The sequence below is a fragment of the Corvus kubaryi genome, unplaced genomic scaffold, assembly GCF_017639235.1.
Source record: "Corvus kubaryi isolate FWS band 111438036 unplaced genomic scaffold, C.kubaryi_AGA036_p1.0 37398, whole genome shotgun sequence".
NCBI lineage: Eukaryota > Metazoa > Chordata > Aves > Passeriformes > Corvidae > Corvus > Corvus kubaryi.
The window spans coordinates 19528102-19555559 of record NW_024581137.1 but is presented as its reverse complement, the minus strand read 5'-3'; the positions used below and the strand labels follow the sequence as shown (position 1 = coordinate 19555559).

General features: G+C 36.4%; 1 protein-coding gene across 10 annotated transcripts in view; it reads right to left on the bottom strand.

Moving 5' to 3' along the window:
* Positions 1-27458, bottom strand: part of SLC4A7 (solute carrier family 4 member 7) — a 93815-nt gene that overhangs the window by 18777 nt on the left and 47580 nt on the right. For 3 of the 10 annotated variants that reach the window (XR_006018754.1, XM_042044493.1, XM_042044495.1), the window contains exons 4-16: positions 25570-25705; positions 24389-24549; positions 21977-22165; positions 18893-19261; positions 13421-13536; positions 12587-12646; positions 11841-11998; positions 9790-9877; positions 8068-8214; positions 6565-6668; positions 4858-5032; positions 2312-2445; positions 1506-1751 (exon numbers count right to left, since the gene is read on the bottom strand). Coding sequence is in view for 9 of the 10 variants with exons in the window: in XM_042044493.1 (XP_041900427.1) it covers positions 1506-1751; positions 2312-2445; positions 4858-5032; positions 6565-6668; positions 8068-8214; positions 9790-9877; positions 11841-11998; positions 12587-12646; positions 13421-13536; positions 18893-19261; positions 21977-22165; positions 24389-24549; positions 25570-25705 (2083 nt within the window). In the remaining variant the exon portion in view is untranslated. Of the gene's footprint in view, positions 1-1505; positions 1752-2311; positions 2446-4857; positions 5033-6564; positions 6669-8067; positions 8215-9789; positions 9878-11840; positions 11999-12586; positions 12647-13420; positions 13537-18892; positions 19262-21976; positions 22166-23952; positions 24086-24388; positions 24550-25569; positions 25706-27458 lie in introns of those variants that run through there. The other 7 variants (XM_042044496.1, XM_042044497.1, XM_042044498.1 and 4 more) reach the window with 6 other exon arrangements.

Below are 27458 nucleotides of genomic sequence, written 5' to 3'. Positions count from 1 at the left end.
AGTAGTTGCCAACACAGAATCATCAGAAGAGAAAGGAATTGCAACCATAAGCATGATGTGACAGAATGCATCATTAGTTGTTGGTCAAGGCAACAACATAAACAAGCATGCTGAAGGAAAACTGACAAATTTCTCAACAAAGGCAATGAAGATAAAGTATGCCACCATGTAGATAAGCAGAAATCCAGAAAAAAACACAGAGAAAAATGTAAGAGTATTTGAGATTGTCTTGTGGCTCAATTAACTGAACATGCTTGTTCTGCACCCTTTTCCCCACTGGAAGTTACAGACTGGGGAGAAAAAGAAAGTGAAAGGAGGAAAAAAGCAATTGTGAACAGCTGGATCCCCTACAGCTTTGTGAGAGAAAAAATACAGAACAAACCCAAGCTGAACACTGTGGCATGTCCCAAAAAACGTGTGACACCACAGAGCTAAACCAAATTAAAATCCCATCTTCCCCTCTCCACCCTCGTGGCCTGCCTGTGGCAAAACACAATCAGGTGGCAAGTGCCAGAAGACCTACAGTACAGTTTCTGCCAGATCAGTGAATTTACCATGCTCATACAGGAGTCCAGTGAGGACCCAAAGCCACTGAAACAGAGGGATGAGCAGCCAGTAGAAAGGGGAAAATAAGGAAATGAATATATTCCCACAGCCCACTCCTGGCAACGTGGCCTGCTCTTAACAGCTGTTAAGACAGGAAAGTGAGTGTAAATCTCCAGTGTGAACAGAATACAAGAAGCAGTCTGACAGGGTGTTTGCCCTTTTCCCCTGAAGGAAAGTACTGAAGAAACACTGAATGATTGTAAAAGTGACCAGAGATCTTGGGGGGAAACACAGTAGTCCAAACCTGGTTTGACACTGCTAAAGGTCATGCTGTGTGCAAGATGATCACTGTCCTGGCCAGGCAGAGCAGCTGCCCAGGAGGACAGTGAGTCCTGCTCTCCAACTAGGGAAAAACTGCCCAGTGCAACAAGCAGGGACTCTCACCCCAAGTGCATGGACATGACCTCGTTGGGGGTCCCTCACCCATATTTTGACCACACAGGTACAACTAAAGCTGGAAGATGCACATCTCCAACAGGAAGGCAGCACTAGCATTTATATGATTTCATTTAAACGACGAGAAATTAGCAGTTTTTCTGAGCAACAGTAAGCAGGATCTCCATCTGGCAGGTGTGAGCTGGCAACCCAATTCATCCTATTTCATGAAACTACACCTCCTAGAAGTAGCAAGGCAGAAATCCTGTTCTGACCCTTAGTAAAGCTGCAGTTAAAGCGGGCTTTGTCATAGCCCCTTATCCCTTCCAACCACCCATAGCTAACACAGAAAATTCAATTCCACAGCATCCTCAATAGACTTTTTCTGAGGTTTCTCATGCCCATACCACCCTTAGCATTCCTCCTGCCCTTCCTGGAAGTGGCACCCACTGCCATTCAGTAAACAATATGTCTCTCTCTATTTTCCTATTTATTTCACTAACAGATAGAAACTTGGTACTTACGAATATGAAGTCAGTTTATCCAAATCATTGTGCATATTGAAGGCATACACTTCTCCCAAATGAACAAGCTTTTCCAGTGCCTCATAAATAAATATGATGCATATAAGTGCTGCAAAAGCTTCCTCAGTAAATCGAGTGATGTAACACACGAGGCTGCTGGCATCTGTGGCTACAAGCACGATGCATAGAAATGCAGTCCACAGACCAATGCTAGTTCGCAGGGAGAGGTAGGAAAGACCATAATCCCTGTGTGAAGAAAGAAACAAAAGGCATTAACTGAGCCAAAACCCATCTGTACTATATTCTCTTTGAAAAGACACTGAGGCCAAGCTTTATAGGTATTTAGCACGTTTCTCATGCTTGATATTAGCTCTGAAGGAAGCAGAAACTTTTTTTTGTCTCATCTCCCACCAAAGCAAAGCAACACTGCAAGGTGTTTCTAGGATTGACAGTGCAACTACCTAGCTTGAGAAGCATCATGGGGATGGATCTCTCCAGAACTACCCAGATGGTTTCTCCTAGAGGGCAGATCGATCTCTGCTTACCCCTGCAGAAGCAAAGCCAACATCTTCACACAGTCAGAATATAACTTTCATTTAAGTCCTTGCCATTTCTTATTACTGATTTTCTCATTCAGGTTTGCCAATGCCTCACAGCTTTACCAAACCGTATCAACTTCTCACTCTCTTGCCACTGTATTTACCTTCATGGACATACACATTTACTGCACACCTGCTTCCAATTACAGCCATTTTAACAGGCTAGAAAGTTAAAAAGTGCATCAAGCCAATATAAACATCACTTACCTGCAAAATTTAAATAATATTTTTTCAAATACTAGAACTGGTCCGGTGCTTCCCAAGATAGTAAGAGGTTGCCCAGCAAAGAGAGAATAGGCAATCCCAGTTAATGAGGCTCCAAAGAGAGACTCTATTGCACTCTGTTTGGGGGAAAAGAAACTATTGTAACTATGCTGCCTTTCAGGTTAGCATTTAGCATCATATCTGCATAAATACAGTCTTAAGATGCATTGACTTAGAAACAAGACAAGATGTAAACACATTGCAGTTAATATCCATGTTTGAGACAAAAATAACTTAACACAGTTTTGCAGTAACAATACCATGGACAAGATTTTGAAAACTTCACTCCCAAGAAACATAAAGCCATCCAAAAACATGAAAACAAGTTACTAGTCCTGCTAGCTATGGAGGAAAAGCATACCAACAATTATACAAATTTAAAAAAACTAAAAGAAACAAAAAAGAAAATAGTTACTTAACATGTTGTTTACAGAAAGAACTAATGGCCTCTGTAAAGAAAATAGATATATATATATATATTGCAACATACCTGTACCAAAACGTGATACAGTGTGCCGTATCAAACCTGCATCAGTCAACCAAGCATTACAAAAGGAAAAAAAAAACCAAACTGACAGGCATAGGTGCAGGGGAAATTACTGAAGAATATTGGTTTATGTATACATGACACCAAAAATAGATGAGCAGTAAACCAATGTCCCACCTGGTAATGCATTTCTTTTCAAGGAATTAAGGTATCTACTTCAGTTCTTGAATTAAATGTTTTACTGTAACATTTTCTGCTAAAAAACCCAGTTACAATGCACCTCAAAACAGAGAGGCCAGAATTTTAAATACTAAAATTATACTAAATTTACTTGAAAATAGTTAAATACACCACCTACCACTATGAGAAGTCATGGATTACAGATTCCTGTAATGGAATTACAGTGTTCCTGGTGGAACTTTTAAGCATTTGCTATTTTGAAATTATGCAAGCCTAAGAAAACAGTATTTATGCAAACTTGAGCTCCAGTTCAGGAAAGCGTCTGAAAAAGGTCAAAATGATTTGCTGAACTGGGGCTATTAAAAATGAAAATGAGTCCTTTGTTCATAATGTTAGGAAAAAAAATATATAATCCCAGTCTCTTGTTCTATTACCTTTGAATTAGTGTTTTTGGTTAGTCAATGCATTAACCTTGGGGCTCTCAGTCAGGGTGGCAGGGACAGGAGCACTGTGGAGGTGATGGCCTCTGAGAATGCGAGGGAAGGTTTCAAAGACAAGCTGTGTACCTTACAATGTCAGCTACTGTGCTTGAACATGTGTGTGCAGTAACTAAATGTTTTATTCAATGATGCACACCAAGCATCTGAAGGCAGGAACAAACCCGCAAACAATTCCAGATAGCTAAAAGAAAGAAGGTGTTTGAGAATAAAGCTTTAAAAGGAGGGTACTTTCATTATTATACATGTTGTACGTTCAAAATTTACACTGACATTTTAGTAATCATTCCTACATTTAGAGTTGCAAAACCAGCACGCAGAAAAGACATAATTGAGTTCTGTATTTTCTATCAGCTTGAAGTGCTACATCAATAAACAAATATCAGAGTCAACAGCAATACTTGAAAGAGATAAAGCAGTTAACTAAATTTTAATATAATACAAGTTTAAAAACTTCATCTAAGTATCAAGAAGGATTTTGTAACACTATAAGCTTCAACAGAACCTCAAAATTTGTAAAGGACATCTCTGAATACATCCGTCCCTCCCACAAAAGGATAGAACCTTGTTTCTTTGTGATAGATTTAAAAACAGAAAATACGCTTCACACTAGTTTACTCAAAAACCAATTGACACTAAGTTACTAACATTGCTGATATTAAGTAATTTTTCCCTGCTTCAAAAACTAAAGTGCAATGATATTCTGGTGAAAAAGGTGGTGGTTTTATCTACTGCCCAACTTAACACTACCAAAATTTTGTATGCAGATGGTTTACATTTGAGACATTTACAATGAAGAGTATTTTCTGCTGATAAACCTCAGACACTTTATTTTATTGTGAGCAACATACCATTAGTGCAAGCACAAACATATCCTGTCCGTTTCATAAATGGACTGCTGGCCACACACTGTAGGCATTATCATCCTCGTAGGCCTACTACTCAAGGCCAGTACATGTTCTTGGCTATCCACCTTGAGCCTCTGACTTTGCCTAAAGTAGGCCTAGTGGGATGGTGCACCTTTACTGCTATTTACTGCTCTTAAGCAGCCAAAAAGAAGGCAATGCAAGCCTTTTCTCAATTCATGAAGCCATTCATCCAATAAGGCAAGATAAACATTTTTTACCTCCCCTGTGCATCTTCTCCTGTTCACATGGGTTCCCCACATTTTCCATTGCAATTACCTTTTGGGGAAGATCTGCTTTGGGGCAGGCTAATCAAGTGCTGTGGGTAAATTCTTCAAATACAAATAAATGAGACAAATGCACACAGTGACTTGCCTCTGAAGGTCTAAAAGCCTGGCCACTACCATTCTTTGTACTCACTATTCTGCCTTGTGTAGCTTCTCCCAGGAGCCCTCCAAAAGTGATTACAGGAGACATACAGGCACAGTATAGGAAAAGAATCGAGGCCAGGCACTGCAGGCTTAATGCATCCTTGAAGTCACTCAAGAAAAAAGGTGCTTTCCTTTGGATGTCAAGTATCAAACCACCAAAAAGCCTAAATAGGTGAGATGAAACTCGTCAAACTGTACACTAAAGGATTCTAGCTAGTTTAAAACTATGGGCTACACATGACTGCCAGTGCCTATTGCTGGCACAAATTAGCTATTTCATAATCCAGAATAAAGCATAACAATTAAAAACGTAAATGAGAATCTTATCTATTCCAATTCAGCAGTATTCCAAATATAATCAAGCACTTTACCCACATTTTTAAAAGCTGACTAGGTTTTTTTTATATATATGGGCTAGATACTGAAAAAATAACTTCGCAAACCATTTTACCTAAATGATGTCTAAGTCAAATCTGTCTTAGAATATTCAAAACAAGGAACAGAAAAAAATATACTAAACCTCAACCAAGATCACTGCATTGACACATTTCAATATTACTACTCCAACATATAGTTGTAGCTTTTTAATTTGAATTCTCTTCATACATATGATTATGTCCATAAATAAATTTAGGTCTATCATTTTTAACAGTGTTCTTATCTGAAGTACACAGATATTCTATAAATATAAGTATAAAACCAAACATATATAAGTTAGTTCAACTGGGTAAGTTATTACCAAGAATTTAAAAAGCAATTTGAAAAAATCTTAAAGACTCCAAAATACTAGATACTCATTTGCACTTAGAAAAATTTATTTTTAGTTATTAAAAAAACCCAAACATTCCAAAGAAAAAGAAAAGCCTAATCTACAGATAATTCTGTGAGCAGAAATGAACTTCTCAGCTCCACATACTGTCTACACAAACAGTAAAAAGTAATTAAAACAAAGCCACAATGGTGGAATTCAACACAAATGTTGTAAAGTCTTTCTCAGGAAAGTATGAAAAAGATGAATTTGATTTAGAAGTTTATTATTTTGGGGATAACAACACTGTATATATATTCCAGAATTTTTCAGTTGATTTTAATCTCTACTCTCATTTCAGGTATTAAAGTTTAATCATAACCAGGTATTTTCAATGTTGGAGACTTCTTTGGCAAATATTTCGGAATTAACAGAGAACAACAATAACTGAAAGAAACTCCTTCAATTTTATTTTATCTCTGCAAGAAACCTAACCAAAACCCAAAGCTAATCAATACCAAACTACTTTTTGCCACTTTTTATTTCTTCATTTTCCACTTCCTATACATTTAATAAAACAGATTTGCATTAATGGGATTTTTTAGTACCTAGCCCAATACTGAAAATTGCACATTCCTGCTGTAATTATGATAATTGCATGCTCCTGAAGATTAAAATTTAAAACCCGTCTCTTAAAAGTCAGTTAGTTAAATAAGGCAGCATCTTATGTGAAATCCTTCGCAAATGTGTTGAGAAACATTGCCAGAGGCTTGAAAATACTTTAAGCAGATTGGCACTTATAGGCAAGAATCCAACACTTGAAAAGGACAAAGGATGCGCTCTGACACTTATACTGTGACTTTTTAATGTTTAAATGTCAATCATTAAGGTGAAGATTTATCACTTTTATTTCTTTATGGTAGTTAGCATTTAGGGAAGTGAACACACCTTCCAGTTCTCTGAAGTTCAGGTCCAGCATGATGGCCTTCTTCTTTAAGACCCTCTCCTGGAGGAGTAGATCCATTTGGAAATTTAGGTGCCTTCCTTTTCTCCTACAGAAGAGACAGGGGGAAAAAAAGAAAAAGGAAAAAAATACTTTGAGACTGCTTTTACACTAAAAAGTATAACTAAAAGACAGCATGCAGAAATTCTGTGCCTTCCACACCCTTTTTCATATTCCCAGCTCATCACCAGTCCTCCATTTTCCAAACTAATCTTTAGCTGAGTGCAGGTGACTAGAACTGTACAACACTGCCCAAAAGACCTTATTAGTACCTTGCACAACAGCATTAATCTTCCCTATATCTACATGAAATAGATTCCTGAAATACAATGAAACAAAGCCTAGATTTTCAACATACAGTAGGAGGCTCAACCATGAGACAGAAATCTTTAGATCCTTTTTTTTCTTCAACCATTTCCAGAGCAGAAACATTTAACATGTAGCAGAAACTTACCTCTTTTTATGATAGACACAGTATTTAGTTGAAATATAAATGAGAAGTCATTCCCCTGCTGAGCAAGCTGCTTACCAGCTCCTCATAAATTTTTCAGCTGAGCCTGCCTTCCAAAAAAGCATGAGCCCTGCTTATTTTGAACACAAGTTACATGGTAACCTCAGGCTATTCACGAATAAACTGCACTGCTGTTACCCCCTTCTATTCCACCCACTCTGCCAAACCACCACTGGTCTCAACACCAATGTCAACCTTCTGAACCAAAAGCACTGGTCTCTCCCCTGCTTTTGATCCTGAAGGCTCAAATTCCTCTAAGTTGTAAAGAGGGAGAAGGGGAAGAAAGAAGAAAGTCTTTCTAAGGACCCACTTTCCTTAGCTGTCATTCTAAGCCTGTATCATCACAACCGAGCAATATGATCGATTTTTATCTATTTCACAAACATTCTGTGAACAGTATATGCTAGACAAAATACATTAAAGCATTGCAATCAATGCTGCATGCAAACAGAAGTTCTTATAAGAATTAAAATATTCTTTCTCATCATTGCTGGACTAGTAGTAAAATTTGGTAACATGAACCTCAAGTACAATTTCTCACCAATTCTCCCAGTTCTCACACGAACTCATTTCAGTATTTCAAAGGAAATATAGTACATAAAATTAACAGAAAACTGATTAACAGAAAACTGATTAACACCTTTTTTCCCCTTCTTCTTTTCCTTTTTTAAAATTTTTTTCTAACTTAAATGGACAATCCACTTTTCCTTGCAAAACAGATGTGGGGACTTTCCTGATGCTTTACAGCCATCTGGACAGGAGCCAGCAGTGTGGCTAGGTGGCAAGAAAGGCCAGTGAGATCTTGGCACGTGTCAAGAAGAGTGTGACCAGCAGGACTAGGGCAGTGATTGTCCCTCTGTACTCAGCAGTTCGAATGTTTCATTCAGTTTAGGCCCCCTCAGCACAAGACAGACTGGACCTTTATCTTTCCTTTTACCTGGGAAGGAACGCTTTTTGGTGGCTCAATTCGTATGGATGGATCCCACTCTCCTGGAGGCAGGACTGTCACTTGGTCTAAAAACTCATCAATTCCTGACAACAAATCATTTCGGTCTTTTGCTTTATAGGCAACATCATGGAAAACCTACAAGAAGAAAGTACTCAACGTTCATTTTTATTTTATTTTTCTGAAAGAGGAACTGATTATCATTATATAATGATTACACATGATTATTTTTAAAAAGACATGGAAAATATTTGTGGGTCCTCAAAAGTTTGGCTTTTACTTTACTTACATACTTTTAAACTAAAAACTACCGGTATGCACATTCCTGTGGACCATGAAATATGGAATTTTTTTTCAAACTCAAAATGAAAATCGAGTTAATTTCTAAAATCAAATAAAAAGTTAATTTTCAATATTCAGAACATCAAGTTCATGTACTATTGTCTGAATAATTCTGCCCCACAGCCACTGTACCACTATGCTGCGCTAAATCATGACAAAAAATACTTCAGTTAAGCTTCAAACCAAATCACAAGTTTTTATTAAGAATAAGGATGCATTTTTACATATGTAGCTTAATTAAGTTTAGAAGACTACTTAAAAAGCACTTGAAATCAATCCTACTAAAAAAAAAAATGTACTGTTTTACAGACTACTACAACATGAACTCCAAGATGCATTTTACACACACAGAGGAAAAAAAAAATGCTATTTTGCTATAAAAAACTGCTTGCAGAAGATGATCCTAAATTGTTTCTGTACATTTGAAGCCTGAAGTGTTTTTCTTCAAGTACCATTAAATCTGACCATTAAATCTTCTAATCTTAAAACAGATCTCTGCAGTCTATTCACGTGTTTTTAGACCATTGAATAATTTTTTTTCTATTTCTGTGATCTAGAGTATTCCTAAAAATCAGATCAGCCTACCTAAAAAAGATCAGAAGCTGCAACTAAAGATTTTAATATTCAATTCTCACACTGAACAAGAATTAAATTCACAGACTAGTTACCAACTGCAAAATGACAAATTTCTTGTTTACATTCCCAAACTTCAAATTGTTCTAGAGTAAAAAGTACTTGCATTTCTGCTAGATAACCTTAAAAATTATCAGCAAATCAGCAGGTGGCGCTCAATGTGCAGTCAAAATTAAAACATCCTAATTTTGCTCAGTATGATGGCAACACTCTTAAAAAGTCCTGGTTCCTCCCTGAGGTCTTTAAAACCAATAGGGTTCTAAGCATATGACTTCAAAAGGCTATTAAAATTCTAATTTTACTTATTTGACCTTGCTTAGATTAAAAAAAACACCTCATCATCAACCTATGATGACTCAATTGCATGCATTTTTAAAAGTTTGTGTCCTGAGCACTTCTGCTGTTGGTTCTGTCCTTTCTGACATACAGTGACTCATCTCAAATGCAGTTATATTTAATAGCTCTGTTAACCAATTTAACACAAAAATGAAATCTATACATCAAAGCCAAATTTTTTTTCAGAAATACATTTAGGACTTCTTCCAGATAGATAAGGAAGAAAGCTAATTTACCATTATCTACTTCACTAACACAAAAAAATAATGATGTTTACAGTTCTTCATTTAACTGGTTTGTGGGTTTTTTCTTTAACCTACTGGTCCAGATCATTTACTGCAATCAGTTGGTAAATACATTATTCTAGACTTTAACTACAAGCATTTAAAATAGATCACTCACATCATCTGTCATAAGCGTTGCTATTGATCGCCCAATTTCATGGTACTGTGGAGCTTTCCCTGCTGGTCCCAGCAACAAAAACAAAAATCTGTGGAGAAAGTATAGAGATAAGTATGGCTGACTCATTTGCATACACTCAGAGGGGGTCTTTCAAATTAATGTTTAAAGAAAATTTAGTGATGAAGTAAAAATACCATTTTCACCACTTCAGATCTTAAAAGACTGCTGCAACACTGAAAAGACTAATTTTAAAGTCATTACTGGAAGGAACTCAAACCCTGAAACAAAATTACTCAGACACCTTCTTAATTAAGACTAATTTTTCAATTCTTCTAATGCCTTAAACATAGTAGAAATCCACAGACTAGAGCTCAATGAGTATTTCCTCTGGATTCTAATCCTTTCTGACATTCCCAGTAGCAAAGACCCCTTAAGTGGCAGCCTAGGAGCTTTATGACCTGTCCTAGGCTCCCTGATGATCACCTTTTCATGGGAGTTAAACCCCCTCACCTGCTGTGACTGGGTGTGTCACACAGAGGATGCACCTATGTACTGCTTGCAACGCTCTGGGCATACTCATATAGTCATATCCTGGTCTTGTGTCAGAGGAAAGGAAGGGAACTCGGATACTTAAACACTTAAGAAAGTAAGTGACATTCTGGGAAGCTAATCCAAGCTGGGGGTTGGGTCACAGCATATGTTAGCGGTGTCCATCTCCTTGCGCAGTAACAGTGCCTAACATAAAACCCACCAAAACCTTGAACAAGAGCAGCATTTTATAAATTCAAAAGGATACAAACCAAAGAGTAAACCTCAGGAATTTGTTTCACAACTGTCTTCCTGTATTCCATGAAAATGACATTCCCAAGCACAACACATCTGAAAAAAGTAGCGCCTTCTTTCAACTCATAGTACAAAAAGCTCAATTCTGTCTCCTTTGCAGGTTTACTACCCTAACTGAAACTGAGAGTGCATCTTCAGAATCCAAGTATGCTATTTCAGATCTGCAAGTCTACACCATTCTGAAAAACTTAGGACAGAATAATTTTAACTACAGTAATACAGTAATCTGTATGCAGAAATTTTAGGATTTCCCAATAAATATTATGAGCACTCCTGTCAACTACCCTCTGAAAATTCTCACATATATGTATTTTTGCCCTTCAAAAGAGTGCATAAGCTGAAAATCATGAAGATAAACAAACACGTTGACCATTTTAAAACATTAAAAACCCACCAAAAAACATAAATGTACAAATGTATGCCAAACACCACAGAACAGCCCAATACATCAATGTGCACAGAAAATGAAGCGTCCTCTGTGATGATTGATGAAATGATCTTCTACTTTCATCATGAGACCCATATTTTGATATTTTGAACATCTGGGGTAAATATACCCACAGCATACTGGCAAGATCCTGGGTTTGAGGGAACAGTGGTGACTGCACCAGGTTGGATAGCATATCGCACACTGAAAACTGCTTCCATGTATTAGCTGCAGATTGATTACTCCAATGTCAATCATGTAGATTTGGGCATACAATAAAGAAATAGTTTTCCACCTAAATCATTCATACACAGAGCATTTGTAGAGAAAGAGCAGAGCTTCAGATTAGACAGACCTTCAGACTTAGTGTGCTCTTCCCCACTGACAAGCTGTGTCACACGAAAGGAACTATAACTAGCTTCATGCCCATCTTTAAAATGTCAACACGAAGTTGGAAGACTCATTGCTCTTACTTCAAGTCAGCTAGCAGTTTCAACTCCTGTACTTGCTTAAGATAGCATCTTTACATGTATATACACGTATATATGTATGTGTGTGTGCATACAGAGATACAGAGATAGATATGTATCTATTTTACGCATTCAGAGAATTTTGTGAATCTCATTCCTTCAAATTTTGCAGCAAATGACTGACAATGTTAAACAAAACTCTACATTCTTGAGCTTAATACAGTATATATAAAAATTTACAGCTATTTGAGATCTTAAATATTATTATCTTATTGCAGAAGTAAAGCCAGACTTCTCAGGCATTTATTTACCGTGTAGGAACCGGAACCTCTGTGAGACCCGATAGAAGCACAGCAGGGGAGAGCCTCACAAAAGCAATAATAGGTCTTTCTAAAAAATCTACTTCTCCCACTAACACATTTGATGCTTCTGCTCCTGAAGGAATTTTCCTCATGAAGTTCATATCAACCTATTCATACAAAGATGAAACAAGTGTTTATTCCGTTACATTTCTTAGCAGAAATTCCATAACATAATTATCAGAATTTACTAGACATTTATGCTACAAAGAAAAATTAAAAAGCAAATTAAATATCCCACAATACAGAAAAGACAAACACATTTAGAAGATGTCAGCCAGCCAGCCAAATAATAATAAACTATTTTCTATAAGTTAGAATTACTAACACCTAGTATATTCTAGAAGACTCCAAACTGCATAATTACCTTTCTAGTATTATCACGACAAACATTCCGTGATAGGACATAAATTAACAAAATCTATGCACAATTAAGTAAGGAGAGTTCATGTAATTACACATGGTTTCTAGAATGCAGTAAGTTATTTCACAGCTGTGTATTTCAAATATGTCATAATTTTGAAGAATAATTTGTATGTTTATCTTTTCATCCATAAAAAATATGACAGCTGAAAATGTTCACCTCCATTTCTGTACATCATTACAGAAGCATTAGAAAATGGTACAGCACATGAACTCTGTGTTCACATACACACACACACACAAGCACCAGTGACACTGCTAGCTAGAGAACTTACAGATGGCCTCTTGAGTCCCACACCAAGTGTGCCACAACTACAGTGCCAGGAGGCTGACTCCTGTCCAACAGGAGACAAGGCAGGTGTACACAAGGACAGGCCAAGCAAAAATATAAAAAACTGTGACAGAGGAGCAGGAATATATGGCAACTGCCATGATTAGATCAGAACTACAGTTTAAGTTAGCTTTCCTTATACAAAATTATTTAACCTGACAGAACAATTTTCTTACAGTGTTTCACAGTACAGATGACACTTCTGACTGAACTTTATAGTATCAGCCACCATGGAACTTGCCCAACAAATTTAAATTATGAAAGAAATATAAGAAATTTACAGTCGATTTTTTTTACAAGGTTTCTTTCAGAAAGTGGTATTATATGTTCCTAATGATTAAGATGCACAACAACTTTTGTAGAGGAAACTTGTAATTCATATAAAGTAAATCCTTCCTAAAAACCCTCTTCACAAAAAAAAAAAAAAGAAAGGAACCAACAAAAAGTCCTAGGAAAAAAAAGTTACGACACAATCTACAAAACTGTTTTCATAAGAGCCTTAATAGCAGATGTGAAAATATCTCCATCTGCATGAGAAAGTACAGCAGCTCCTCTCTTATGTTACCAAAATACTGAGAAGATCATCAAACAGTTCCCCCTGGGAAGAATTTCAAAACGTGTGACACATTTAGCCTAGATGTGACAAGTTCTCTCAGCACCTATTTCTTGTGTACACCAGTACACGTCTTAGTTGTAACTAAGGGGGAAGTTACAAGTATCACAATTTTTGTTACACAGTTAATTGATGCTAGAGACTGAGGTATTTAATGTTGCTTACCTTACTAAAATCAACTGTGCTGTTTTCTCTGCTTCCTCCTGTCCCAGTACCTTTAACATCTCCACTCTTCCCAGTGTCCAAATTTCCAGGTGCTGACTGTGGAGAAGCCAATAGCCCTAAATTAAAACAAAGGAGATTAACTAAAAATGGTGTAGGAAGTGAACTGAGTGTGCAACACTACCAAAACTCAATGTGGCAGCTTGCTTAAAGCAAAAGTGCACGTTATTCAGTAAGTGCCCTACATTAGTATCATAAATGCAACATTAACAAGTTGCTGTGTTGTCAAAATAATGACATAATTTTTAGAAAATTAAGTATTGCCCAAATGATGGCCATTTGCAGAACAGTCACCAGAAAACATCAGCTACTTTAATTGCAGAAAAAATAACTGCTGGCATTTCAGTCCTAACTGATTCAGTACTTAGAATAGAGCATCTTCACCATACTAAGAAGTCCTCGGACACCAAATGCAAACACCTCTAGTCTGCTGTGTAGCAGTTACTGCAATCGTAAAAAGTGTCAGCAAGCCTCAGGCTACAACTACAAGGAATGTAGTCAAGTAAGTTAACTAAGCTGTACAAGTAAGTAGTGTACGACATGAAGGACAGACAGCTTGCAAACCACAGTTTCAATAAACAGACCAAAGCTCCCACTATTCATCTGGCCACATGTTACTATATGGAATATATATGCCTGAGCTGAAGAGGCACACACAATACTTTTCAAGTTCAACATACAGCTTCCCTCTAACACCTGCACCAAAACAGAACCATGTTCTGTATCTTGCTACACTGCCAGCAGCACTGAATTGCAGGTTCAGTAAAGGGTGCAAAAGGCAAGTAACCCAAGTGTTCATGCACACTGAATTCCATGTTGCATCATGGTTCTCCCTACCCAATTAACTTTTAAAAGCTGGTCTAGGCATGCATAACCAAGCCCAAATCCCACCTTTTGAATTACAGAACTTTTACTTGTTCAGTTTAACATGCACTAGAAGTGCATTTGCCCTTCTTGTCTACGCTAGACCTTTCAGCTGTGGTGACAGAACATGCTTTCACATGCTTTCAAAACCACATCTAGATAAAGACTGAAGCCTAAACATTGGAGAAACATGGAGACTGAAGCCTAAACATGGAGAAAGTCTGTATTTAGGTCAAGCATCTCTCTAGTCAAGATATAAATGAAGCCCTCTCTGGCTACCATTAGGCTACTGTTCAATCATAACTACTGCCACATAACTACTTGAATACCCCCATGTTTATAATTTCTCAATTTTGACATTTTTTAGCATTTCAAATAACAATTGAATTCATTTTATTTCACCTCTGTATTTGTTTCTAAAAAACTCTTTCAAAAAGTCAATGAAAAACATGCAGGTACAAGCCTTTACTACTAATTTTCATTCTTACAGTTCATAAGGGACGTAAGTGGTGTGGGTAGTCTTTCCTGAAGCAAAAATCAAATTAAGTTAATAGGCTGTCATTTCCTTCATAAATCCTAACACACACAAGTAATGAACTAACATAACAAAAACAAAACAAAACAAAAAAAACCAAAAAACCACCAAAACAAACAAACAAAAAAACACCAAAAATACATTCTACTCTTCTGCTCCAAGTTTCATGTGTTATTCACAAGAATCATAGCATCAACCATCTACAAAATCAGCTGACCAAAGTATTTAACTGCTTAGGAATTACTGCATTTGTAGAACTAGAAATAAATATTTAACAGTTGTTGCAGAAGAGCCGCATAATATAGAGTTTAGACATACAAACTTTTTTCACTTTTCCCCCTTCTCTGTAGTAATACAGGAAACTTAAAATGTTTTTAACTGATGAAAGATGAGCCATAATGCATCATTTTTCACTTTTTGGAAAAACACTGTGAACAAGAGCAAGCAGAGACTAGAACAAAAAGTGGAGAGAATCAAGGAGAAGGACAGAGAATAAGGATTCTACATATTAGCAGAAATATTTACTATTTCAGTACTAAAGTCATATTGATTCTTCTAAAAGGTTTGCCTTCAAAATTTCTCCAATCAGTCACAGTTAAGGCTCACACATTTTGGCACTGACACAGGAACATTTCTCTGATCCTAAACTGTGTGTGAATAGTTTTCCTTTCTGTTGGCCCTGCAGTCGGACAGACTGCTGCTCTCACAAGACAATACTGCTCACAGGTTTTCAGACCTGAGCAAGCATTTCCACATTAGACTGCACTTCATTATGCATATCCATCAATCTGCTATTTGCAGGAAAACTCTGAAGAAAAAAAATTGTCTTTGTTAATAGTGAAACACTTCTATTCCAATCTCACATTAATAAAATAACTTCGTTCCCTCTCTTCTACAGTTCAGTAGATGCAAACTCAAGGACAACTATGTAGTAGTACTTTTCAGACTGTAAGACAGAGAAATTCATTGTCACCAAGCTATCAAGGTGATCCTTAAAAACACAGTACTCTTCCTGATGTTAGTTGGGCAGATGTACCACTTGTCTCCTCCAAAAGACTACAGTGGATTGAGTCTCGAGTAATTTGGAATAAAACCTCATAAACTCAAGTTATTAAGTACTTACAACTACACCTTCATTGAAGATCATGTGCTTTTTCTAGCCAACTACAATCAGTACTAAAAATCTAATCAACAATGTCTACAGAAAAAAGAAAGCAAGAAGAATACTTACATCTGTTTCATATAAAAACATGAGTAATATATGAGTTCAACACCTAAGCATGACTATTCCAAAATAATTGTAATTAGAAAAGCAAAAATTATGTAATACAAACCTTCTAAATATGAAGTTCACCATATTTGTATTTGAGGAAATTAAAATCAATGTTAAAATTAAATTCCAATATAGCTCTAATGCGAAAAAACCCGTTCAAATTGCTACTAGAGAGCATATATGCAAACCTTTCTGAATTACTATTTTCAGTAAGCAATTACTGTAAGAGGAAAGCTGTTGTAAATGTTATTTTGCTCAGTTTTAAAGTACATTTATCAGTGGACCAAAAGACCTCTTAAAATGGGCTTTTTTGCTGTTGTTCACAGACATTATGAAAGCTCAGTGATGCTGGTGAATTAATAGTGTTCATTTTTAGCTGTGACACAGGTCACTTCCTAGCCCTTCCTATGGAATTCATTATTCAACAGTTCAAAGATGGGAAAACAAACACTGCTCTTCAACTAATGACAAAATTAGAAAAATTAAGAGAAGCCTTTGTCTGGTTGACGTACTATGAACTGATGACTGGCTGATTGAAATTAAGTGGTAGACCATAGCTATGTCTCTTCTCCCTCGTTTTACAGTAACTCACATTAAGTTCAGTAACCTTCCAGCTATTTATGAAGACTAAAAAATAAGTCTGAATAACACAAGGCCTCGTTAAAACAGAAGAAAGCCACTTATTTGAAAATTATCAGCGTTCCGAATGCTTACAGTAGGCAAACCCAACTCAATCATGCAGACATGGAAAATGTATTCAGATTACAACGTTCTGAATTACCAGAGAGGTGATACAGACCATAACTTTTAGTGAAATGGACCAGGAAGATTTTGTTAAATTTAATTAATACCAGGAAGATTACTTCCTTGTCAGGGTTTTCTTTTGACTCTTGTCTCCCAAGACAGAGGTTGGTGCAGTTGCAGCCCAGAAGTCATAGTCTGAGAATGTCTTCAAAAGCATCTCCAAGGAAAAAATGTGTCTTTCTGCGGTCAGATGATTTCTTGAACTAAAAAAAGGGGGGAAAGCCCAGGAAACAAAAATATCTTCATTATTGGTGTTTATCATTCTCCAGAAAGACTTTTACTTATGGATTAACTGGGAAATCATCCCTTTCAGACCTCTTCTTTATGAGAAATATCCCCATGAGGAACAAAAGCAATTTGAACATGACTTGGAGATTCTAGTAGAAAGCTTTAATAAGCAATAATAATAGCATCATATACTTGGGGCTTTATTTATTTGCCTTCTCCTGGATTCTAAAGATCTTTTGTCTGGCATGCTGTCATTCCTGTCAGAGAAATGAGAACTGGAAAAACAATTACAGCTGTTATTTTACTTCTGATTTCTAAGCACCTTTGGAAGATGACCTTGAGAGTTATCGTCATGTGAATTCTCCTAATTTCCTATAAGGAAATCAGAAAAAGATTTTTGTTTGCTTTTCTGAATTTAAGTAATGATGAGGCCTCTATACTTCAACTGAAGATAAGAAACTATGACATAGTTTGGTCTTTCCTTTTCAGTGGCTTGGCTGACAATGTGAAAAGGCAGATAACCACAGCCTCTTCTCTGTCAGCATATTTTCACTGCTATATGTAACAGTGTATTCTTATTTATTAAACAAGTGAGGAAGAAACCAAGAAAAGCCTCAGCTGATGGAAGAACTGAGTGAAATCAGCCCCTCCACTTCCAACACACACAGGCCTAAAGCAGACAAACCTACAGGCTAGATTTTGGCAAGACGAATTTCTAGGAAAGGGAGAAAGAGCCTGAAGGCTAAAAAGAAAGATGATCACTCCTTAAAAACAATCTGCCAAGAAGAATTGTGAAGTTTCTAAATAGGCGACAATTTTTCAAAACTAAAGAAAGTATAACAGTACATATGCAGAATGCATGAGTTATACAACTTTTACTAAAAACATTTCAAGAAAGGATGGAAAGTTCTAATGGCTTCTTTCAACTTATCTATACACCTACATACCTTTTTACATATAAAGAAGAATAGCTTTGAAGATAACATAATAATAAATTGCTGAGCTCTGACCTACAATTACAAGCTCCTAACTACTGTCTCCAATTTTGCACACCAAACACAAAACACTAATGGAGTGTCTGATGCCTGAAGCAGTGCACTAATGGAGAACTATCCAGAAACAGCTGCAGGTGAACTGAACCTGACAATTTCATCAGTTAACTACTGCTGGTTTTAACAGTAATGGTTTTTAAGAGAACAAAAGCAAAAATAAGAAGCTAATAAGCTTGAAGACTTCTTTATACAACTAAATTAATAATGCCACTGATAATTGTATCCTTCCTAATTCTTTTCATATTCACCTCTAATACTTTACCATGTTTTCAGCTGTACCTATCTCAGGATATCAAACACTGTTTTAAAACATTAACCACCAACAAAACCAAAGCAAAACCCACTATGGAGTAGGTGAGTGAAAGGAAAAGGCCACCATTTTTGACATTTTGCTTATATATTAAATATGAAAACCATATTTCTTTTTAATTACACAAATGAATGTTAATTAAAGAATTTTTTGCTTGCTTTAGTTAAAAGCTAAAAAGTTAAAAATGCCAAACAAGGAGACAGTCACAACTGAGAAGAAATAAACATGCAGGCAGAGGTAATAGTTATCATATTTCTTTGTGCCCAAGTTATGTGCCAAAAACATCGCAATGCAAGTGATCCAGATGCAGAGAGCATCACACATGGACAGCTTAAATTTCAATAGTTGCCTGGTGTTTTGCCAATATTTTCCTCTGTCTTCTTTTCCTGGCTTTCCTGCACTTCTAAGTCCTCCTCAGGTGGGTGGATTACTACTGAAGGAATATCATCACTGGCAGGTGACACCAGCAATTCCTTGCCCTGAAGTGGACTTGGCTGGGCACTTGTGGTTGGTGGGAGCCTGCAGGTAGGACTGGAGGGTGGTGTGTTTTGAGGGGTGGTTACGGGGGTTGTACACCTTGAGGCTGCCGGGGTCCCAGCTCTTGAAGAAGGAAGAAGGTAACTGAGAAGAACTGACAAACGGCTGTCTCCTCTCAGGGAAAGATTTGAGGCAGAGAGACCTGTTCGCAAAGAGTGGCGGGAGGCTGAAAGGCCTTCCCCTGAGATAAAACAAATGGAACACCATGAGGCTTACAAAAGGGATATATTACATTAAATTAAAACAAAACAAAACAAACCCACACAGATACAAATATGCATTAACAATTTACATAGTAAATTGCAAGCTTTACGGGCCAAAGTGTCATACTCATGCAAGTAAGATACAAGATAAAAGCAAATCTGATTTCAGACATTAGAAAAGTCAGAAATTACTGAGGAGTACTAATTAGAATGCCAAAGATCTGAGGGAGAAGATATTATCTTAAGTCAGAGTTAGATTTGTTAATAAAAAAAATTTATCTCCTGAAACTGACTCTTAAATTTTTCTGGAATTTCTTATTCCAAATTGTCCAGCAGCTACTGTTACTCCATCCAAAAAATAAAATAAAAAATCATTAGCAACCAGAACATTACAAGAATTCTGTTAACTCTATCCATTATACACAAAGAATTATTAATTTTTAAAAAGCGATCATGACCAAACATATCTAAATGTGTTAAATGCAACTGTCCTCCAATAAAAGTCTTGTTTTACTGAGAATTTTCCCAGGCATCTGTAGCCTACTGTGTATTTTTGAAGAGGGCACAGAAATCAGATACACAGCCCCTTATCCATACCCTCTTGCTATGACTTACCAGTAGCCCCATATGCCTTAAACCACACATTTCTCAAAAATCCCTTTTTAGTTTTCTTGCTCTATTTTCCAAGTCCCACTAACGTCATATGAGGAGAACATAGTCTTGTGAGGGTTCCCTCAGACTGGAGTTTGTAATGGATTTCAGTTCTTCCTTAAGCCGGAAGAGAGACTGTTTGTGCTCATATTAGTGTTTCCATTAAAAGGTTCTGTGATACCATTTCTCCTATTTGCCACAAACACTTTTCCTGGGACAACCAGTCTCCTTGAAAACATTAATGATGACTTCTCCTACAATCGCTGAAATCCAAAACATGCCGGTTTCACGTACCATGCCATCAAGCAAGAAAACAGCAAACTAGACACATTTACTCTCACATTTATACCAAGCACTACAGAGACTAGTCAGTTGAACAACCCCAGAATAATTAACAGGAAGGAGGTGCAGAAAGCATGCCTAGGTAAAGGTCACATACATTCCCCTCCCCACAAATAATGAAAGAGTGGATCCTACAGATACAAACCTGATTTAAGAACAAAAGCCTCAAAACTCAACTATTAAAACATCAAAACTGCAGAGCAGTAAAGAAAATAGGACCAATAGAGCAGACTTGGTTGATTTTGCCTACATTCATCACTACAGTAGTAACTAGACTTCCATCAGTATACCTGTGATAAATCATGCACATGAGATGTCCTAACACACACATACCCCCAAGGAGCCTAAGAACTAATATGTACATATGCATGTTTGGTTTACCAGTTTATTAAATAGCATAGGATTATAAAGAGAAAAGCAAATCAGTATATGCTGACAAGGAGTTCATCATATTATACAGTTTTCTTATTTCAGCATATATCCCATAACTTCTTGCAGAAAGTGTATTAATAATAAAATGCCCTAAAAAGTGGAAGTGATACATGAAAGGTAACTGACAAGAAAGAGATCCCAAATACAAAATTTGGGGATACAGGTGTTCAAGGATAGGCAAAACCAAGTCTGTGTGTGTGAAATTTTCACATTTGCTGAGCAAAACATGAAAGTCAGGAGTTACAGAAGACATTACGCTCCTACATAAATTAGTTGCATTTTCATTCCTGAAAAAAATAATTCTGAAACTATTAGAGAAATATTTAAGCACATATCATATATTCACTGGCTAACAAAAAATATCAGCAAGCTCAGGCATTCACGGGAGAATACTCCAGCGTATGTAGCTCCTAACAAGCACTTAACTAAGTCAAACGTAATCTAAGCAATGAGGCATCTTTCAAGACAGAAAAGGAAGATCACTTCAAGGACTAATTCATGAAATCAGAATTAAGTTTTCACCAGACTAAAAAATTTCATTTGAAATTCTGTATGTCTAATAGAGGCTCCATAAAAAACACAATACAAGTAAGCTGCTCTGGAGTACATATTCCTATTTGGGATTTGAGACTGGATGTCTAAGGCAAATTTTCAGGAACTGGTTCAAAAAAGGTATGATGCAGCTTCTAAGAACATTGCTAATACCCTTTTTGGGTTTGGGATTTTTGTTTCCATTAGACCCTTCTCTACAAAACAAGATAAAAATAAAGAGTGTCCTAGCTAACAGTACTACCTTCACCATTGGCATAGGGAACTTCTTGTCAAACAAACATACAACACTGGCTTGAAACACAGCAATTGTCAGTATCACTGAACTCATGACATGATCACTAACTCTCTTGTGCAAAGACTGTATAAGCAAGTAGGATCCATCTGACACATGGATAAAGTTATGCCATGATGCTGAAATTCTTCAAACATTGCACATTTTATTTAAGCATGTACTAAAAAAACATTAGGACCAATGTAGGTCTATTACTATACTTCAAAATAATAATGCATGCTATGGTATACAGGCAGGAGTAGAATATTTGAGTAAATTAAAAAATAACATCCACAGCCACACATCACATACACTCTTATTGTTAGTTCTTTGCTCATCAAGAAGGAAACACTTATCTGTTATTACCAGCTGACCTTTCCTTCATCTCCAAGTGAGAACATCAATTACCAGGTTAGTAGGAACTGGATGCTACAACTTATCTCACCATTTCGTTCAAGCAAGTGAGGGTCAGAATGTTTCTTGCCTATATCTGCGAAAGACCGAACCAGAGGGATCCGACTGCTGAATTTTTTCTCATTCTGATGATGGTGCCTCTTTAGAAGAGCCTCTCTCACATTCTCTCTTATGGATTCATCCAGCTGGCCAGAGGCAATCATGCTGTCCAAAACCATATCTACATAATAATAACAAAAGAACAAAGAAGAAAATTATATAGGTAGCTATCAAATCTCTCTTTCACCACACTCAAGCACTGTAGCTGCATCAAACAATAAAAGAAAATTAAATCTATCTGCTGAAGAAAATTAAATCTCTATGCTAAAGAAAAGTCTTTTCTTTAGCAAAACCATCTTCAAGAACCCACAGGAAATTTTCAAAGATGTCACTAAACAAGCAAATGTGAGAATAAGAAAAGCACAACATGCAGATTCAAGAGAGAGTATTTATTATTAGCATGATTTCAAGAAATAAATTACTTAGTATCTTATAATTTATAGTCATTTACTTCAACTTTCAATGGAAACTCACATTCAAAAAAAGTATTTATTGTATTCAACAAACCTGCACTGGGAGTGAGTACACAAAGAAAAACACAATGGAAAACAGACTTTTGACAGTCTTAACCTGGTGTTTCCTACTTTTAAAAGTATACACAACTATATAAAAGTGAAAGTTGCTATAGAATGAGATGAATTACACAACTCCTGTCATCTTCAGATGCCCTAAGTTCCTGAGACTCTCTATCAAACTTCATGTGATTGACATGCTTTAGAAAACGAAGTACAAAAAAAAAATCTAGGTATATCATCTAACACTAACTACTCATCTGTCAAACAATATCAAGTTTCAAAAGGGCATCTCAGCAGTATGCTCACACCAGGAAAGAAAGCCTACATATCAGGGAAAACATCTACGGTTTCTTAGGGGTCCTTTTTTTTAAATAACAAAAAAATAAATTCATAAAAGACCCCAACCTGCACAAAGCAACACAAACCTATGTGACAAATTTTTAAATATATTTTGCCAGTTTTAACTAGTGTATTGAGACTTAACTGCATTGTTAAACTGAAATTGCGTAGAACTTTTCACAATGAAAAATGTTAGGGCTCAGGATAGGGCTCTGTCCTTACTAACAGAACAACACGCAGCCAAGTGTCTGTCAGTAGAGCGCAGCTTCTTTCTGAGATCACTGGGAACACAGCCTCTCGTTACAGGTTCTCAAAAGGAAACCTGCCACCCTCTCCCTCCTCTTAAGAAACAATAACACCTACTGGGTATTCCTGGCTCGTGGAAATAAGACAACACATTTGTATACCAACCAAGCACTGCTAGCCCACATGCTTCACAATGGCACCTAAAATTAACTTGAAACCAATTCATACAATGTCTTAAGGCAACCTAGTTCCTACTAAAATACCTGCTACTGAGAATGCTGATTACACAGAATAAAGCAACTACTTTCCTTATGTACTAAGATTATTGACAAATTAAATCACAACTAATAATATTAGAAACCAAAACATTACATTTACAAACAATGTATTGAAAACTCTTGCTCAGTAAGTCATAAAAATAGGAAGGGAATACCATTTTCCTGACTGAATATCAAGGATTTCAAAACAAGAAAACATTTCCAGTACTGCCAAAGATTTTTAGGCCAAAACACCTTGTCCTTCACACACATGTTAGTCAACCCTAAGTCTAATATGATTCCTGAGAAAGCATTCCACTACGTGGTACCTGTAGCAAGAGATACTGGGAAAATTTTGTAGAACTAATTCAAAGGCATTTAGAGCAAGCAGACATATACAATGTATATATATGTGTATATATTATATATATATATATATATATATGGAAGTCTTCAAAGCTGCCTGCATAGTATCCAAAATGACCATGTGATTAGTGAGGACACTCAACACAGTAGGTTGAACAACATGTACAAAATTTATTTCTGCTCACCTCTTATAAAGGTGAAAAAAATACCAGATGTGCAACAACCAACTGCACTAATGGCATCAAGTTAACATCAGCCAAAATATGATTAATAATTATGGTACTAAAGGGCACAAATAACTCCTAAAATGTTCTGGCAGATATTTACAATTCATCTGTAGAAACAAAGACAGAGAACATGTTAAGGGATTAGAACATAAAGGCAAGTTCTGGGCCTCATCCTAAAATACATACTAAGGAGCTCCTACTCATCCAGTGTAGCTTTCTTAAGTGAAGTTTGTAGGACCAGGTCCTCAAAACCAGATCAAGAAAAGTGCAAAGAGCATGCACATACCTGTTTCTTCAACACAGTATTTTCAAGAACGTTAAGACATGACCAAAAACACCTCAAGTTATCGATTAAAAGTTAGGAATAAAATATTTTTAAAATTTTTGCTGCAACCTGCTATCTCATCAAGTGTGTTTGCTCTCATGTCCAACATGACCGTCCCATTAAGAATACAGCTCCGCAGCTCAAACAGACTGTGCAGAGACAGAGTTGCTACATAAGGCTTGCTCCATCGATCACCACCATCTTCAACATCTTCTTCAAACTTCAGCCACCTGAAATGCATTCACATACACATATTTATGTTTCTCCTGGAAGGAAACTTTGGCAAGCAATCCCACTCTTCCATGTGGCTGAGGCATGACACAGAACAGGAAATCCCATTAAATCATACCAGCTTTCATTTTCTCAGACAGCCCAACTAATTAATATTTTTATCAGGCCTTAATAACCACACTCAGCTTTTTTAGTTTTAGTTTATTTTGTTTCTTCGGGCTTGACAAATACCTGTCCATTCACATGTTCTTGTGAAGAATATGGCAGTCTGCCTTGTTACCTGATTTGCATCCTCATTTCATCAGTATTTTAGGATTAGAAAGCTGTCTGAAACACACCATATAGCATGTTCAAGTCTCCTAAGGGTGGTAAGTCAGACATTTAAGGACTAGGCAATATTAATATGTGAAACTATAAATTGATCTTGATTCCAACTCACAGGCATTATGCAAATTGAACTTCTACAAAACCTAACATTCAACAAGGTAGCTGAAGTACTGAATGCAGAAGAATTCATCACAATGTATATGTAGAAAGAAGCAACTAAACCAGTAAGGGTCAAAAAGAATCATGGTATCCTGTAATGTTCAGGCATGCAATTTGCCAAAAGCTAATCAAATACTACTCAAGAAAAACATAATACCCAATTTTCTTTGTATTTGAGAAAAAATGACACTAATATATTGGAAATAATATACCAAAGAGATTTCTGAGATTGCAAATACCACACTCCATGGATGAACACCTGTGTTTATAATTCAGCATACTCCTACCTTTCACAATGTTTGGTATGATCAGTTTTAGGAAAGTAAACACACTACCAGAAAGACTGAGGGTCTCTTGAGAAACCATATTTATTCTTTCAGAGTTGGACAAAAAACAAAAATTTTGGGTTGCTGAGCATGAATTGGGTACACAACTCCTATAGATAGTGAAGATTCTAACCTAAACCTGGCTTGCAGGTCTCTGAAGAAAAATTACTGTAAGATATACCTTGAAACAATCTATTCCAAACATACCTAGCAGTTTCTCTCCATTCATATTCTTCTCCATCCCTGAAGCAAAGTTCATCCATTTCAGTGAAGAGATCATGAGGAATGTGTTCATCATCATCTTCAGTACCCAAGATAAACTGCACTCGTTGGGATGGTGTGTCTTGAAGAAAAGGAGAAACGGAACAATTAGAAGAATTCATACTTCTATTACACAAGGACCACTACATAACAGTAAAATCTCCTGCTCTCACCCAGAAATACGCAGGACAACATCCTCTTTAAGAGGGAAGAGGAACAAAAGAAACATACCTATTTCCTTAAAAGAAGGCTCTCTGAAAATTTTGCACCATTTCTGAAAACAAAACATCTGGAAATGCATATTTATGAAAATTACTCAACTATTTTTGGCTCTTCTATAGATTTCCAATATGAAAATGAACATCAACAGCAAATTTGGTTAAAAAAAAATCAAAATTAATATACCAAAACACTAGAAACCTTCTTTTCACTTTGAGAACAAAATAGTGAATACCATCATGACACAAGACACTAAAGGAGAAAAAGTGAAAACAAAACAGGCTGATGGAAACAAACAGCCTTACTTACACATCAGCTGCCCAAGCACTAGTTTATGACAGTCACCAGTGAGTACCCAGGCACTCACTGTTAGAGCAGCAGATTTTTCTGTGGTCTATTGCTACTTTGTAGGATAAAATTTTTTCATTGCATGGTTGGAAGACTATGTATAAATTAGCATAGGAAAGTTGAAAACTACGCAGCTGAAGCATCCAGAAAATATTTTAACTTCTCATAGTATAATGCCTAGTGGAACAGGCTCAATAATAACATGCTAGAAAATTTAACTATCTTTAATGATTAAGTAAGTACTGGATTTCAATTAATACAGGCAAAACCTTGAAAAAAACAATAAAAACCACATCATTTTAGAGATACTTTTAATATTATACAAAGATTTTGTTTCAACTTGAGTGAATTTTCATATTATAAGGGTTCAATAATATACTAGTTGCAATGTTATCGCAAGGAAGGTCAGAGACAGAAAATTCAGGTAAATCTCAATTTAAATTTTTTTTTTTTAATTTTCTCAAATTTTAAAAATTTTACTTTGTTCACTGAAACAATCACTCTCAGAGCTGTTAGATATGAACATGTATATGGTGTATATATACAACTGTATGCTTCTACTGTAGAAGGAAGATGGCCTTTTAGATTTAAACATAAAATCTGAATTACTAACAAAGCTCATTCCCAACTGAATTTTGCTTTAGCATTGTTTTTCTGGTATATACCATCATCCACTAGCCTAATTCTGAAATGTGCTCTTGAATGCAAAGAAGGTTCATTATCAATTAATATCTATAGCAGACTGTTTCCATCCCAAAACCAACACACCCCAGAATCCTGCCCAACCCTGTGCATCCAGTATACAGAAGAAACCAGAACAGAGAACTGAATTTCTATCAACTTAGTATCACTTGTTTCTTCAAAAACTGTACAGCAAGACTCTACAAACGCAACATCAATTATAATAATTTGTACTTGGGAGGGAAGACTTGAAGATGGTTGAAACCAAGAACTGCAGGAGAATGGTAAAAGGAGACTTTTCAAAGCATTTCCATTTGAAAACTCCTTTGTTTCAGGTACTGGTCCCATGTAGAACATGCTGCTAGTCATAGAAAGGTAATCGTGTACAGCACGGTGTCTGCACTTAAATTCAAACATTGCACCATAATTTGCCCACTCATGGCAGTCTAGGAATAAAAGTGGACTTAGGGTCTCGAAGAAAAACTAAGTAAGCTAAGAGTACTGCCAAATAATTTCATTCCAGAGAATGGTATGACAAAATCCTCATCTCTTGAGGATCGGGGTTGGGGGCCAATTTGTGATCCAAA